The 18299-nt window shown below is 39.0% G+C and overlaps 1 protein-coding gene across 1 annotated transcript in view; it reads left to right on the top strand.

Moving 5' to 3' along the window:
• FRMD4B (FERM domain containing 4B) overlaps positions 1 to 18299 on the top strand; it is a 124233-nt gene that overhangs the window by 2604 nt on the left and 103330 nt on the right. The window contains exons 2-4 of the mRNA XM_015821731.1: positions 1936 to 2030; positions 5514 to 5606; positions 8941 to 9025. Of these exons, the coding sequence (XP_015677217.1) occupies positions 1936 to 2030; positions 5514 to 5606; positions 8941 to 9025 (273 nt within the window). The remainder of the gene's footprint in view (positions 1 to 1935; positions 2031 to 5513; positions 5607 to 8940; positions 9026 to 18299) is intronic.

The raw sequence follows: 18299 nt of genomic DNA, 5'->3' as shown, positions 1-18299 counted from the left end.
CGGGCCTGACCTAGGGTGAGTTTTAAATAGGGACAATTTTTAACGATTTTAAAGAGCCACAGCTACCAATATTTGGGTTTTAATTGGTTTTTAGTAGGGGAAATTTTTTGTATGATGTTTTAATATGCTGTGAGCCGCCCTGAGTCCCATGGGGAGAAGGGCGGCATATAAATCCTGTAAAATAAATAAATAAATAAATCATGTCACCCCTTGTCCTTCTCCTTATTAAACTAGACATACTCAATTCCAGCAACCATTCCTTATATGTTTTAGCCTCCAGACTTCTAATCATCTTTATTGCTCTTTTCTGCATAATAACAGAGAGCTGTTAGGTTCATGCTTACTTGAGGTTCAAAGCACTCGAAGAGGATGCACAGCCCTGCTCCTCAGTTCACTCTCAAGTACGACAGTAGCTTTAAGAAAGAGGAGAAGCATAGTAGCTAGTGCAGAGGATGAGAATAATTTAACAGGACTGGTTGTTTCTGGAGTGCTTTGGGCACTATATTTATGAAGAAATCAAGAAAACTGTAGTGTATCGGTAGTTCTCAATTGAGTCCAGAATTTCTGTTGCTAAGTAAGATGGTTATTAAGTGAGTCGTACCCAATTTTATGATCTTTTCTGCCATGGTTGTTAAACAAATCACTTCAGTTGTTAAGTGAATCATATGATCATTCAATGAATCCAGCTGCACTGTTTATTTAGCTTGTTGGAAGCTGGCTGGGGACATCACAGATGACAGTCACATGAGCCTGGGATGCTGCAGCCATTGTGGGGATCTGTCATAAGTCATTTTTTCAATGCTGTTGTAACTTCAAACGGTTGCTAAACAAATGGTTGCAAGTCGAGGATGACCTGCATTTAGAGGAAGGACAATCATGACTATCAGTAATATAGAAATTTAACCTGCTGAAAACAAGCTGAAAGAGTTAGGAGACATCATAATCTGTATGGAAAGCAAAATGAAACCTGTCTGATATCTCCGTAATCATGATCGTAGTAGTAATGGGAGAAGATTTATTCTCTAGTGTTCTTGAAGAAGGTCTATATAACTACTAGGTTCAAGCAAGTAGATTTCATCTAAACATTAGGAGGGATAGATTTCTGAGAGGAGATTGCTCTTCAGCAATGAATCAGTCAACATTCTCAGGACTCAACTTTGGTTGATGGTGGACAGCAACATGTCAGAATTATTTCAAGATTCCTACTTTGAACTGAGAGTATTAGAGGGTCACCAAGGGCCTCCCTTCCTCTAGAATCCTACATTGTCATACCTCAGCACTTGACTGCTTCAGAACTCATCAAATTCAATATTCAACATGTTTGGAAGCAGAAATCTTGTCCTGGGGTTCGTCTTTCTCTCGTTAGTAGACATGCAAGGAAGAATTTGGTGATGTTGGCTTGCTTCATGACTGACTATTTCTTCCAGCTGAAATAGTGGGTCATGTGGTAAGTCATGTGATTTTCTCAGTACCTGTTGGTTTTAGTATTCAGCGTATCTTCTGGAACGAATTTTTGACAAGAACTGAGGTGCCACTATATAGGTAACCAACATGGGCTACATTGCATTGTGTGTTAGTTTTATTTTGGCTAATATTTGATCACGATATCTCTTTTGATAATATTACAAGGGTAATTTTATTTGAATTCAGGATATTGAATGGAGTGCAGTGAATTTTCTTAAAATATTTTTAAATAGATAATTTTAATTACTTGTAAAGACATTTAAATAAGGAAGGGCTGCCCCTTCCAACCCCATTACTATGGAAATAAAAATTGAGTTTCTACTCCAAGCTAAAATCTTTAAGAGAAATAGTCCAATGGCAAAGGATGAAAACTTTTCCAAAAGCTTTTTCCAAAATAGAGGATAATTTGATATTATTGTTTGAACATAAGAGATTGCAAGAATAACGTACTTTTTTTTCATTTGCCTATAGCCTAAACTTTTGTCACGGGAATTATTGGATTTGGTGGCTTCACATTTCAACCTCAAAGAAAAGGAATATTTTGGGATAACATTCATAGATGATATGTAAGTACATCATGCAGTTTTTTTTAAACCCCTTGAATAGTCAAAATGTAAGCTGGCGTTTCCAAATTTATTTTTAGAGAATATCATAGGGTTCGTTTATTGACTGATATCCCCAAACTATAGAATTCTCCTTCTGTTTGCTTCTTTTATGATTATAGAAAAATAAATTGCTGTCTGGATATGCATAGTGTTAACTGCTATGCCTTTTATTTTGCTTTATTGTTAGGTTATCCTGCTCAACCTTTTTCCGGTCAGCCTAGGTCAGTGTGGTGCTAATATTATTTATATATTTCAGACACCTACTAAACAGCATTTCTTAGGGATTACATAGCTTTTCCCAGCCTGATATTTGGATTACAACTCCCAGAACTCAGTCAGCTGGCCGGCTGTTAAAAGATTTTTGAGTTGAAGTCTATACATCTGGAGGACATTCAGATTGGGGAAAGTTAAGCTAAATGCATTCAAGAATTGGAAAGCTGGTTAGATAGTTCTCCTCCAATTATTATGTTTCCACTCCAAGTTAATTTCCATGCTGTTTACACACATAGGGTTACATGTTTCCCTCTTCACATGCAGGGATTGGGGGAGAATTTAGAGCAGGGAAGATGCAGCCATGAAACAATGAAGTTATAGAACTATAGAACATAGAATCAAAGGATTAGAAGAGGCCTCAGAAGTCTTCTAGGCAGGAGATGTTATACCAGGGGTAGTCAACCTTGGCTCTTTTATGACAATTCCATGCTGGCTCAGGAATTCTGGAAGTTGAAGTCCACGAGTCATAAAAGAGCCAAGGTTGACTACCCCTGTGTTATACCATCCCAGTCAAATGGTTGTCCAGTCAATTTTTGAAAACCTCCAATAATGGAGCATCTCACAATTCTGGGAAGCTGTTTCATTGATTAATTGTTCTGCCTGTCATAAAATTTCTCCTTATTCCTTGAATCTCCCTTTAACAAGCTTTCCGCCCATTACTTCTTGTCCTGCCCTCAGGTGCTTTGGAGAATAAGTTGACCACTTCTTCTCTGTGACAGTCCCTCAGTGAAGACAGTTACGATGTCCCCCCAATCAGTCATCAAAGTTGACAATCTTCCTCTAGTTTCTCTTCCAAAATTTCTTGATTTTACTTGTTATACTGTACATACAGACATGCATACTGTATGTAAGCAAAATAAATTATATGTGTATTTGCATATATTTTCTGCTATACGAACGATTGATTTCCTGTTGCTAGATGTTCTCAATTTTTCTATAGGTAAATTCTGTCAATAGATTTTGAAGGTGTTGGTAGATCTGCTCCTATTTGAGAAAAAATTCCTTAAAAACATAAGTCTGAACATAAGATCTCTTCATCTTAACAACTTTCTGGTTTGGGAAAATACCTATTGATGTTAAATTCCTTTTTGCGTTATTTTGATTATGAATTGCAACCTCCAGAGGGCAGTCAAATCCTTTAAAAAAAAAATTCCCCACTATAGAAGACACCACTTAAACTTTTTCTATTAGACAAAGCGTGTGACTCAGTGACACAAATATTGTTCAGTCAAAGCACTCATGAATAATAACAATATGCTTTAATGGTGAAGGCTTTCTTTTCCTCATGCTTAAAGATGATAGTCAGCAGACGTGAAAAGAACAAATGAAGATTGAACCACCACTCCATACTTAGTGACATCCACCTAGATTGGATTCCAACTTTTTTCATATCCAGTTAGTAATAGTGAGAATGCCTAATTCTTCTAGTGTATAAAAGGTAAAGGTAAGAGTCCCTGCAGATTTTACTCTGCTAGTTGTTGCCAACTATAGGGAGCGGTGTTCATCTCCGTTTCAAGACCATTGAGCCAGCGCTGTCCAAAGACACTTCTGCAGACATGTGGCCAGCATGATGTCATGTTACACCGTTATCCTCCCACTAAAGTGGTACCTATTTATCTACTCGCATTTGCATGCTTTTAAACTGTTAGGTTGGCAGAAGCTGGGGCAAGGATGGGAGCTCACCCCATTGCATGGTGTTTCGAGTCTCAAACCTGTGCTGCCATCTTTCCAGCTGACAAGCCCAGCATCTTAACCACTGAGACACCGTGCCACCCTCTGGTGTATATGAGGCTGTAAAAAAGGAATGGCTTTTGCCTTCCTGTTTATTTTGAATTAATAATGTGCTATAATAGGATTTTGAAGGCTGGTAATTCCTTTGCTCAAGAACTTAAATCCTAATTTCCTTTTGTGTGTGTGTTTGTGTGTGTGTATGTGAAGCCAGCAATATTATCAGTAAGTTATTACAAGGTGGCTAAGTGGTACAAACAATTCAGAAAACACTTTTTAAGCATTTGATAAAGTAACCAGAAACCAGTTTATTACATCTTGAGTCTCTGATCACATCATCATCATCATCAAGTTGGAAGGTACCTTGGAGGTCATCTAGTCCAACCCCCTGCTCAAGCAGGAAATCCTATACCATTTCAGACAAATGGCTATCCAGTCTCTTCTTAAAAACTTCCAGTGTTGGAGCATTCACTGCTTCTGGAGGCAGGTTGTTCCACTGGTTAATTGTACTAACTGTCAGGAAGTTTCTCCTTAGTTCTAGCTTGCTTCTCTCCTTGATTAGTTTCCATCCGTTGCTTCTTGTCCTGCCTTCAGATGCTTTAGAGAATAGCTTGACTGTCTCTTCTTTGTGGCAACCCCTGAGATATTGGAACACATTTGGAATTGCTGTGTAGAGTTAGTGTATCTTTCATTTGAATGGACAGTCGACTTCCACTTTAGACTCTTTGAGAAAGTTCACCAATTATGTGCATGGCAATTATTACTCCTATATTTCATTTTGGGCTCCGTTCACAATCATACAGGTAGTCCTTGATTACATTGGGACCAGAATTTCCATTGCTAAGCAAGGCGGTTGTTAAGTGAATCACACCTGATTTTATAGCCTTTTTTGACGCAGTTGTTAAGCGAATCACTGCAATTATTAAGTGAATCATGCAGTCATTAAGCAAATTCAGCTTCCCTCATTGACTTTGCTTGTCAGAGGATGGCTGGGAAGATGGCAACCCCATGACTCAGGGATGCTGCAATCGTCATAAATACATGCCATTTGCCAAGTGTCTGAATTTCAACTGCATGACCATGAGGATGCTGTGATAGTCACAAGTGCGGGGATTGGTCATAAGCCACTTTTTCAATGCTGTCGTATCTTCAAATAGTCACTAAATGAATGGCTGTAAGTAGAAGACTACCTATATTTCAGCCCATTAATTGGTTCTTAATCAAGAGGAAGGATAAGATTGGACTTTCCTGAATATTTATAAATGCTACATTATCTGTGCTTGCTATGAAGGTAGGCAATGAATAAAATGAGAAAAATAGAAGAGTTAGCCAACTTCATCTCTAAGTTACCTTGATCTTTTAAATTGCCGAGAAATAGTCTCAACTATGTGAATTAATATCATTTGTTTCTTATGTTTCCTGTTCTGTTTTGATGTTTTTCAGGGGACACAATGTCTGGCTACAGTTAGATCACAGGGTTCTGGATCATGATTTACCTAAAAAACCCGGTCCAGCAACTTTGTTTTTTGCAGTCAGGTAAGTATAGATATGCAGTACAAAATGAATTTGCACTGTGGAATTTCTAGTTGTAACCAATTTTTTTTTTAAAGAATAAATGGATCTTTGTTATTATCAATGACAAATAAGCAGGACAAATTAAAAAAAATAGTTAAAAGGATGACATATGCATGAACATGTGTGTCACATTTCCCTATCACTTCTGAACTAGTACTGTATGTCGGCCCATGTGGTAATTTTTATATTTAAGTCTTAACAAGATGACTCATTATACTAGTGGTTTTACATTTGAAATGCAGTTTAAAGAAAACCTTTTAAGGAACCTCCTAGTCTTCTCTATGTGTTGTGACTGCACATGTTCAGAGGGTTGGAGGTACTCTTAATATATCTCTCTCCAAACTCCATACTTTCAAGGTTCCTGCTCAGACAATAAAATAATAACACGATAGAAAATGAGCTAGTGTCAAATCTTCAGAATATACGCCACCCAAAAAGCAATTGAGGAAGAAAAATTACTCCCGTAAGACAAGCTGCTACATATATGCAGTCAGCAAAGTTCTACTCCCACCATCACCCCTATCCACTAATGATATTACCTAGCCTGACAAGGAAACATCTACAGAAAGAGAAACAAGTTTAGAACACCAGAATTCACAATCTTGAAATCAATCTTGATGTGATGTTAATCTCTTAGAACAGGGGTCCCCAACCCCTGGTCCATGGATCAGTACCGGGCTGCAGCATGCCAGCAACCAGTCTGTACAAACAAGCAAAGCCCGATCCACGGGATGCAGGCAGCACACAAAACCACGCACCCACCAGTCCGTAGAAAAACCTCTCTCCATGGAACCGGTCCCTGGTGCCCAAAAGGTTGGAGACCTCTGTCTTAGAATCATAAGGCTGGAAGGGGACGTTGGAGGTCTTCCAGTCCAAATCCTGGCCCAAAGCAAGAGTCGTCAGTTGTCATCGTGGATAAATGGTTGTCTAGTCTTTACTTGAAAACCTCCAGCAATGGAGCATCCTGGAAGGCAAGCTATAATCATTCTCACTGTCAGGAAATTCCTCCTTATTTCCAGGTTGGATCTCCCTCTGACAAGCTTTCATCCATTGCTTCTTGTCCTGTTCTGTTCTCAGATGTTCTGGAGAACAAATTGATCCCCTCTTCCCTGTTACAGCCCTTCAAGTATTGGGAAATGGCTATCATTTCCCCCCCTAACCCTTCTCTTTGTTAGGCTAAACCAGATTAGTTTCCTTAGTTGTCCAGTTTAGCCTCCAGACTTCTTATCATTTTTGTTGCTCTTCTCTGTATTCTTTTTAGGCACCAGCATCTTATTTTGTTTTGTGGTGACCAAAATTGAATACAGTATACCAAATGTGGAGTATTTGCAAGTCTTGGAGGAGAATATTTCATAATTGTGATACCATAATTAGGAAAGCATTTAGATAGATAACCTTTGTCATTTTTTACTGTGGGCACAATGGCACACATTAAAAATGAAATTTAGTCTCAAAGTATACACATACATAACACAAATTTAAACATACTATATGCAACTTATATATAGACTTACACCCTTACATATAAGATACATATAAATATTAATCATAACAGAAGGAGGAAGCTTGAGAGTTCACAAGGTTAATACTGTGTGGAACAAAACTGTGACTGAATCTGGATGTTCTGCTTCGGATGCCACAAAGCCTCCTCCCAGAAGGTAACAAGGAAAACAGGTCATGAAGAGGATCTGTAGTGTCCCAGACCCTGCTCTGGGACCCTGCTCAAGCAATGCTTATGTGGTATGTCCTGGATGGAAGGGAGGGAGTTGCCAATGATCTTTTCAGCCATTCTCACACTCCTTGTCTGAAGCAGTGATGCTTCCAAACCAGACTGTGATGCTGTATGACAGGATGCTCTCGATCGTCCCTCTGTAGAAAGTGGTAAGGATAGGAGAAGGAAGATGTGCTTTTCTCATGCGACACAGAAAATGCAGGCGCTGCTGTGCCCGCTTCACCAGTGTCTCGCTATTGAGCGACCAAGCCAGCCTACTTGTTAACTGCACACCCAGGAACTTGGTTATATCCATTGGTGGCCTTGGAGTTTTTTGTGGACCGGGACAATTGTACAATTCTTTTTTATAATCTTTTTATAATCTTTCAGCACTGTTCCTGATATATCTGATTTTATTCTAAGAATTCTCAACCTGTGACCTGGCCCAGTTATCAAATTTCATAAATGAAAGAAAAAGAACAAAGCAATAAATTAGGTTCTTTAGTATTTATCTTCATGATTAAGACTTCATCTTATTTTTACATCTTCATCTGCTATCTTAAGAGGACACAAACTGACAACTTATTAACATGACAATAGTTACATGAAACTTTTTGAGATCTTTTAAATGAAAACTCCTCCATGAGATCAGTTTCACCCAATGCCTTTCCAATGTTATTTTCAGTTGAGCTCATTGCTAATCCAGCACCTTCAGCCATGGAAGAGAATGGATAAGTTTTTATAATGTTCACTTTTGAAAATAACTTCTCAGCAGGTGTAACTAATAACAGTGCAATGAATGGGAATTGCTACATGCAAATGTGAATGTATATATTGAATGTTATAGCCTAGAGTTCCTTTTTTTGATTTGCAGAATTGCCAAAATTGCCTTTCCCTTGAGTGCTGCTTTATGTCCCCAATTGTCAAAATTGCTGTCTCCTAAAATCACCATAGGTTCAGTGATACAAATCTCCATGTGATTACTACTTGGAAGTAAAGAGATCAGATGAGCAGATCTAAACTCAACATCTGGGTTTTCCGCTTGTTAAAATCAGTGTCTTAAATAAGGTAACTTACTGCTAAGTTACCACGGAAAAACACCATTAATATATTGCCAAAACCTGTAAAATCAGTACCTAGAATTTACCAAATGAAGCAGCCTAATAGGCATGACATCTGTTTAAATGTAGCTTGTCCCTTCTTCTATTTGTTCTTATCAATTATATATCAGAAAAAAATATTTTGTAGGTAATTTGATTTCTTTTCTTTCAAAAATCTGTGCAATATGGATAGGTTCTTTCAGTTTGGGATTTTTATTGCAGTGATATTTTATGGTTTCATTGAAAAATACTCTTGGGGAGTGAATTTTTTTGCTGACTCAAACAAGAATCTGATTTTTACAACACATATATTTGATAAGCCATCCCCTTTGTTTTACGTATTGTACGAATGTTTTTACGCAGTGTTGTTCGACTAATTGAATTGATTTGCAGTACAATGGCATTGGTTTTTAACCTTTGATTTACAACTGTGCGATTACAAGATAATTGTAAGATAAATTATTCCTCTTTCCATTTCTTTTAGATTTTACATAGAAAGCATTTCATTTCTGAAGGACAAGACCACAGTTGAACTTTTTTTCCTCAACGCAAAGTCCTGTGTGCAACAGGTAATTTGGCTCAGTTTTCCATACAACTGCAGATTATATACTTCAGTAGTTGTAAACTTACAAGTAATTAAATTATATGGATGCACTTCTACATTTAAGTACCCATCAACCAAAGGAAATGTGAGTAATTCTTTTTCACATGTGCATGCGTGTGCAAGCACACATCAATTCTCAAATACAAAGAATGAGCAATAGGCTCCAACATAGAACAGGTGTCATCCATAATGAACAAATAGGGTTGAGGAAAAGTTAAGTAAAGGAATATTGGGGCAGAGAGAGATTTGCTTTGAATGTGTACGTAAAAGAAAGCTCTGAAAGATTTGGCTTGTATAATCATTCCCTCATTGGAAAAGAATGTATAAATAAAGCTAAACATTTTTCTTAAGAAACCTTATAAGCATCCATCAAAATCACAACATCTACCAACTCTGTTCATCGGCATGTCAAGAGAAGATTTTTTTTTCATGTCAAATCTGTGTTTTGACCATTGTGAAGTCATACTTCCAAAAATGGTAGGGCAGAACAGTTTTACCTGCGGTAAAAGAATTGCGAACATATCTTTCTTCATTAGTTCTGGGCATATCCAGAACAAGGTGGAAAGTACAAATGACTTTAAAAAACAGATGTATATATTCATGAGACAAAGAATATTTACATATGTATGCAGGTAGTCATTGACTTATGACCACTTATTTAGTGCCCCCCCCCAAAGGCACTTATGTCCTGATTCTGAAGTTCTGAAGGTTGCTGTTCTGCAGCCACCTGCAGCACTTTTCGGGAGTAGCAACCGGCCAGCATTTATGACCATTTCAGCATTCTGCGGTCATATGACTGTGATTTATGATGTTTTTGCCAAAAACAGGCATTTGCTTTTGATTCTCAGCTAAAGCACCTCAGAGAAAACCACGGGTTCCCTTAAAAATTGTAGCATTGTCTTAATGACAATGGTGTTCACTTTACAATTACTGCGTTCGCTTAACAACCACCACAAAAATATTTAAAAGAAATCAGGTCAGTCATATGGGCTACCCGGTTTATATCTGTCACAACCTCTCACCATGATGGGCGGGCTCCATTACAGTTGTAAGACAAGGACTCCCTATATGCTCAAAATATAAACATTGTATTGTTTGGGGTTGAAGGGAGCAATGATCTGTAATACTGCAAATATTGTAGAGAACTACTAATGAAAGTTTTAACTGCTTTGTGAGTAGTTTGAACTGAGAATAACATATTACACTTAACTAGTAGGTGTGTACTAATTGGTATCGGAATAAATGATGCCAGGCTGTGGTTTCTTGTGGAACCAGCTAGTCAGCCCAAGGGAAGAGTACTGTCCCCAAACCCAGTTTTTCTAGGTGGCTTTGAAAGTGGGTGGCAACTCCAAAAATGCAGTAAATGTCTTTTTAAAAAGTATTTGCACTATAACACGAAACTTCTTTTCGCTCATTCCCATGTCATTCAAATCAGGAGGCAGGGAGGGGAAAGTAGTGAGTTAGGTAGGTGGTGAGATTGAAAGTAATCTAGCCTTGGCTCCCTAAGGACTGAATTAGCATTGCTGACTCACTTTTCCACAATATAGCATTTTATCCACTAGGACGTTGATTGATTTTCAAGAGCAGAACCTTGCTGGTCTGTAAGTCTTTGTAGATTGTCCAGCAAAGCCAATGGTAGCAGATTCTAATGTTAAAGATTAGGAACATCCAAGAGCCATTAATCCCTCCTACTGGTCCACTCAAGAAGTTTCTGTCATATGATTCATTTATTATATTCAGACTGGCGAATCAGGGGATTATTATATCAAATAAAACACCATTGAAAAGCCACAAATAGAATAAGCAACTCTGTTATTGTAAGAATTATAATCAACTCCTCTGTTAATTTATTTCATCCTCTTTTAAAATCCTCTGAACCACTAACCATTAGGTCATCTTTATTTTCCATCAATCAATTTCCTACATAAATCTTCTGATCATTTTAATTACTCCTTTCTGCCTATTATAGAGAAGACAGTTCTGTGATATCTTTGTGGCTGATCACAAAGAACTCAATAACCTATGTATGATTGTGCCTTAAATTTATATAAATTTATGATTGTGGCAATTTTATTTTTTCCATTCCTAATTATCATCAGGTGTTTCCAGCCCTGATTCTACTTCTAGCCATTAAATGGATGATATTATTGATCTCAATCTAATCTTACTAATTAGTTCCCATTAGTGAAATCCCTGTGTGAGAATATGATTGGGAGATGGGTCTTTATACCCTAATGTATTTCATTTGACACTGAACATTTAACACATGTTCTCCTTTCATTTAGATAGAAGGAAATATTTATTCAGCTTACTTTCACTATTCTGAATCAAATGTTATATCTCAGCAGTTCATAGTTTGTATCTAATTTCTGATGGCTTATATAGTCCCAAAAAAATTGGAATAACCAGTACCAATGTAGAACATTTGTTGGGCTCAACTGTTTATTCTGCTCTATTGTGAAAACTTTCTCTTTATTCTCGTCCCCACAAATACATATTTTGTATTTAATCAATGGCATCTTCCCAAGAGGATTCATCTTTTCCCATGACTGCTGAATTTACTCAAAAAAATCATATTTATTTATTGCCCAAGCCATAACCTAATCACTGGCTGAACATACTGTATCTGCATCAGACTGGAGATGCAAATGACACAATGACACATTCAACAGAAAATATATATTTCTGTAATCTCAGTTATTCCTCTCACTTTCCGAGTTGAGGATTACTTCAATTCTACCACTTCTTTTATGGAGCAGAAATTTGTAATACTTCTAAGCTTAATAATAAGTGAAAATAATAATTAATATATTCTCGTCTGCACAGCTTAGCTAAAGAATGATACTGAAAAGGGTGTCCCAATCAGAATTCTCATAAAACTCCCACAAATGTAATAGCCTGGAGTGGAGAAGCTTAGATAGTGGGGTGTGGTACAGAAACCTGGCCAGATCAATAATTCTATGAGTTACTGAACATTTATTAACTGTTTCAGTAAAGTAATAGTTGACTGAAGTATCCAGTGTGAGATAAAACTGTTGCCAAGTGGGGTATTTCATGGGACAGGAAAATAGAATAACACCATATAAATATATTCTGTAATTTGATTACAAGGGATGACTATTTTTCTGCTATTAACTTTCTTGTATCGTTTGTCCACAGCTCCACCCTCATGTCTATACTAGCCAGCATATTATTTCCATGAAGGTCCCAAGTTCAACCAATCATGAACCCTAGAGAGCCACTATCAATCAGTACTGATAATACTAAAATAGGTGGATCAGGGATCTGACTCATTACCAGACAGCTTTCTACATTCCTAGAAAATAAAGTGTGTTTGAACACAGTTTATTTTTGTTCTCATAGAATATACTTTGTGAGCTGCTTATTATACCCTTCTTAAAAAGCTGTTTGGATTTATAATGATAACTGAAATGTCCTGTTTTGTCAGAAAAAAACCCCTCCTTTTCCTTTTAAAAGTATCCTAAATTAGACAATTTTAGAAAAGTATTTGGCATAGGCCTGCATTTATTTTCATAACGGTGTGTGCAATGCCCTACAGTGTCGTCTTGAGGGAAGAAGTTGAAACAGTTTATGTCCAGGATGTGAGGGGATCTGTAGATATTTTCACAGCCCTCTTTCTGGCTCGTACAGTATACGGGTCCTCAATGGAACACAGGGTGGTAGCAATTGTTTTTTCTGCATTCTAACTATCCATTGAAATCTGTGTCTGTCTTGTTTGGTTGCAGTGCCAACCCAGACAGTTATAGAGGTGCAAATGACAGACTCAATAATTCCTTTGTGGAACTGTATCAGCAGCTCTTTGGGCAGTCTGAGCTTTCTGAGTTGGCGCAGGAAGAACATTCTTTGTTGTGCTTTTTGATGACATTTTTGATGTTAGGTGTCCATTTCAAGTCTTGAGATTTTATAGAACCTAGAAACTTGAGGGTCTCTACTGTTGATACTGTGTTGTCTAGTATTGTAAGAGGTGGTAGAATTTTAGGCTTCTCCTAAAATCTATCATTTCTACAGTTTTGAGTGTGTTCAGTGTGTTATAAAATTGGGATCTATTTTGCAATGTCAAGAACCAGTTTTTGCATTAGAACCTTAGAGGTAAATTCAAACTGAGATTATAAGCGAGCAGTGGAATTGGATTCTCTAAATCATCTGGAGATCAAATCCTGTCAACTTGTTCTATAAGTTTCTGTCATGACATTAACCTGCTTATACTAGCATTTAAGGCAAGTCCTCAGCATTTTGCATTTTGTGGATCAAGCAATATTGTGTTACTTCCTGTTGACTGCTGGATTACATAGGCATTAGATCGCAAATATACAGATGTGGTCAACTGATGAGCCTTCTGCTTGTGGAACAAACTGACAGTAGTGAGGAAGAGCAAAACGCCTCAATAAAGAACCGATACAAAAAGACACCTATTTCAACTTATTTCTGACTTTAGCTAATATAAACATCCATGTCGGAACATTTTGGACACATTTTCCCCTAATGTCTGTCTGTCACTGGAATTTGATATTGTGTATGTTTTAAGAGGTGCAGAGAAATCATGTAGCATGAATAACAGGAGTGTGAGAACTGATACATAATTGTATTCCCATTTGTATTTTAATTCAGGGCCTGTGAATTAAAGTTTGCCCTTAAGTAAAGATTCAAAGGCAAATGAGATTGGTTCATATTAATATATAACCCAAATGTCATTTTATCTCTGCTGCAGTGAATGTCCCATTGTTGGGACTATGGGAATATTTATTAGGCTGCAGTAAACGGCTGTTTCACTTCAAAGCAAAACAAAGTCAAAATATGGCTTAGCAAGGTATGTGAAGCCAACCATTGTCTAAGATGGATATACTCAGTGGTGGGATTCAGACGGTTTGCACCACTTCAGCAGAACGGTAGCTAATTTTTGGTTGTCCAGGCCCAGAATGGACTTCCGGAAGCGGCATCCACACAAAGAACCGGTTGTTCACATATTTCAGTGATGGCAAACCTTTTAGAGACCGAGTGCCCAAACTGCAACCCAAAACCCACTTATTTATCGCAAAGTGCCAGGGCTGCATCAGTATTGTAGTGCCTTCAAGGGGGGTGAGGGCATGGCCCACTGGGTGGGCATGGCTGCAGTGGTCATGGCAGATTGGGTGAGTGTGGCCGGGGCCAGAGCAGCGGGGGCCAGTTTCTCGCCATCTCTGGGGCATCACCGGGGGGCCAGCGCTGCTTGCTCGCTCACTTCCTGCCCTGTTGCATCCAAACACCACGTGCTCACTACTCTGGCGAACTCTGCTGGAGCAACGGCGTGTGTGCCCACAGACAGGGCTCTGAGTTCCGCCTCTGGCATGCATGCCATAGTTTGCCACTGACGTATTTGAATCCCACCACTGGATATACTTATATGATGCTGGTAGCAGATCAGTTCCCTTAAAGCTACTTATGTGAACCATCATACCACAAAAAAGTAGATGATACTGAGAGAGCCAGTCTGGATAGTTAATATGGTAGTTAGTGCCACAGGAAGAGCTGTACAAGACTAGAACTATGTTCAGTATTGAAAGTTGGATTGGCTTTTTTCATGCATCACCGGCATATGACCTTTTTCCTTGGGACCGTTGAAACTTTGCTCTGTGAAATGCTTCGCATTAGTTAAGACAGGCCTTTGAAAAAGTCTTTTAAACAGGTTGGGATGCTTCTGCTCTAAGCAAGGATATCAATTACTGGGCTCGCTGACCCATTTGTCTTAGAACTAGCCAGTTACTCCCTTGCTCCAGGCACGGATCACAAGTAAATACCGATCCTCTATATAAAAGCCATGGACTTTATACAATTCTTTTGGGTGCTTTGATTCTTTTTGTTTTAAGATGGACAGGCTGGACAGGAAAAAAAAATGCCTCAAACTCACTCAGACATTTATGAGGCAAAGTTCTCATGAATACAATGGCAACTATTTTGACACTAACCTAACTCTTAACAAGGTGTATCGCCCAAGGCCTTTCCAACAGAAACCAAGATTTCACACACCTTTAGGATAAACCAGCCTGCACAGTTCAGTCTGTATTTGTTTCAGGCTCCACCTCGTTTTCCAAGCAACTTGTTTTATTGTTTGCTCGGAGCAAAAAGAGAACATCAGTGGTACTCTGCAAACAGGCCCTATGAAAGCAAACAGAATACATTGAATGGTTGCTAATCTTCTTTACTTAAGAGGTTGTCATCATAGTTAAGAATGTGCCCAACACCTATCTTTACTCAAGGCAGGAAAAAAACTTTGAAACTTAATTCATACATTGGAAAGAAGTGTTGGTCAGGTGAGCTTGCTGTTGGCCTTTATTGTCCACTTTGGCTTCAGCTTGACATCTATATTGAGCTATCAGCTTGCCAACCCTTTAAACCAGGGGTGTCAAACTGTCGGCCCACGGGCCAGATGCGTGACACCAAAACTGCGCCCACTCCACTGCCGGCAATGGGGGGAAAGTCGCAATACGTCGCAATACGTCACGTGACGTCACGAGTTTGACACCCGTGCTTTAAACTTTTCATGTTTGATTCCTTTTCTTTGCTTTAGACATAGTTTTAGTCAGCTTCTCTGTGGAGGCTTATGGGTGTTGTAGTGAGTGGGCATGGCAGCAGTATCTATAGCAAGTCGTGTCAAACTGAAAGCACATGTGTCATGATGTTAGACATAGGCTTCTATGCAGTGTTGTTTGTATAATAACATTACCATATACATGATCTCTTGTCCATCCACGGACACCCATATAACTTGGCTATTGATCTGTTAGGTTAATTCTTTTTCTTATACTGGTAGTCCTTGACTTACAACCATTTGTTTCGTGACTATTCAAAGTTACAATGTTATCAAAAAAAGTGATTTATAACTGTTTTTCGCAAAACTGTTACAGTATCCCCATGGTCATATGATCAAAATTCAGACACTTGATAACTGGTGTGTATTTATGATGGTTACAAAGTCCTGGGGTCATTTGATCACCTCATGTGATCTGTATAGCCTACAGATTCATTTAACAACTGTGTTACTAATTTAACTGCAGTGATTCACTTAACACAGGGGTCTTCAAACTTGGCCCTTTTATGACTTGTGGACTTCAACTCCCAGAATTCCTCAGCCAGCCACGCCAGTTTGAAGACCCCTGATTTAACACCTGTGGCAAGAAAGGTTGTAAAATGGGATAAAACTCACTTAACAATATTCTTGCTTAGCAACAAAAATTTTGGACTCAATTGTGATCATAAGTCGAGGACTACCTGTACTCAAGGAAGTTTATTTACATTTTTATATAAGTCTCCACTTACTCATCCCATACTGGTGGTAAATTATTGCAACCAAATCAGTTATTTGCTCAAACTAATTTATTTTCATGTAGGAGTGTTATGCAGATTGTGGCCACTGAAGAGACAACATGACAGGAGACAAGAAAGTCGAGGCAAAGAGCCAAATTATTATCAGGTGTGAATACTAGAAATTCTCTCCTCTTTCAGTGAAAGGTGAAAGAGGAGAGAAATTATGCCTGAAGTTCAATGTGTGGCAAATTATAGCCTAAAGAGTTCTATACTTACCCCTGTTTCTGCAGACCACATTTTATCCTAGTTGCTCTTAGATGTTTCCAATGACAATATAACTAGAGTTCCATTCACCAGACAAGTCCTGCTGTTTCAAACTGCACCATGCTCACGTTTCTTAATGCAGGTTTATCTTATGCTCTATTTGGTTTATTATCTAAGTATAATAGAATGCTGCCTTAACTTGTTTAATGTTTGGTGTTTTCAAGCACTGAATGTACCATATTGTGGTATGTGTAACCAGGGTCATAATTAGAAGAGCACAGATGTGCCAATTCATGCATGAATTTAAACTTGTTTGAAGAATAGGGCTCCATTTTTTTCCCCACTCTTACAATTTGGCTGGTGGCCATCATTATCTTTAGAGCAATAAAACAAGGCACTTTCTTGATGGCTCAGGCACTCCATGGAAATCAGCAAATCAGCAATCACGTTCCTCGCTCTTCATATTTGAAGCTGGTGGATAAGCAAGAAAATAGCTTATAGTATTCCGTAAAGTTTAGTGTGAAATCACTGCTAGAGTAAAAAAACCATTTATGAAAAATCACGAAGCTTGGCCAACAACACCAAGAAAGAATGTATGGAACTCAATAATGAAAAAGTCATGTCATCATCAGATTAGGCCAATAATAATAGAAACAGTGCAGAGAAGAACAATGAAGATGATAAGAAATCTGGAGGCTAAATCATCAATGAATGGCTAGGGAAACTAGGTATATTTAGCCTAATGAAGAGAAGGCTTAGGAGTGACATGTTAGCAATCTTCCAACACTTGAAGGACTCCAATTGGGAAGAGGGGATTGATTTATTCTCCATAGCACTTGAGGGCAGGACAATGGGTGGAAGCTCATCAAAGGGAAATAAAGAGGAATTTCCTGATAGTAAAAGCAGTTAATCAGTGGAACAGCTTGCCTCCTGGAGTTCTGGAGGTTTTCAAGAAAAGACTGGACAATCATTTGTCCTGGATGGCATAAGGACTCCTGCCTAGGGCAAGGGATTGGACTAGAAGATCTCCATGGTCCCTTCCAGGAGGAACCGCTTAGATGGTTCCGCCCCAGGCGCCTGATGGACCCGGAGAGGTTCCTGACGGAGCTTGGGCCATATCCTGAGGACCTAGTTCACGATTCGGTTGAAAATCTGGCGGCGGCCTGGGAGACGGCCGCTGCCGCAGCATTGGACCGAGTCGTGCCTTTGCGGCCTCTGACCCGGCGCAGATCTCAATTGACTCCCTGGTTTACCGAGGAGCTGAGAGAGATGAAGCGCCGGAAAAGACGCCTGGAGAGCAGTTGGAGGGCGAGCCGAACCGAATCCGACCGAACACAGGCAAGGATACAGGTTAGATCCTATCTAGTGGCGATGAGGGTGGCGAGGTCTAACTACTACTCCACCCTCATTGCGTCATCAGATAATCGCCCGGCCACCCTCTTCAGGGTGACCCGCTCTCTCCTTCAGTTGAGGAGGGGAGGGGACTCCCTGGAGGGGAGGGCCGAGGACTTTGCTCAATATCTGTATGACAAAGTCGCTCGGATTCGAGAAGGTCTTGACTCTGACTGGGTGGCCCCGGGGGAGGAGACAGGAGCAAGTCTTGAGACTGTTATATGGGACGAGTTTGACTCTGTGGCTCCTGAGGACGTGGACAGGATTCTGGGGAGGCTGAA

Source organism: Protobothrops mucrosquamatus, unplaced genomic scaffold (genome assembly GCF_001527695.2).
Source record: "Protobothrops mucrosquamatus isolate PMUCROS unplaced genomic scaffold, P.Mucros_1.0 scaffold1393, whole genome shotgun sequence".
NCBI classification, from domain to species: domain Eukaryota; kingdom Metazoa; phylum Chordata; class Lepidosauria; order Squamata; family Viperidae; genus Protobothrops; species Protobothrops mucrosquamatus.
This window is presented reverse-complemented; position numbering and strand designations above follow the sequence as displayed.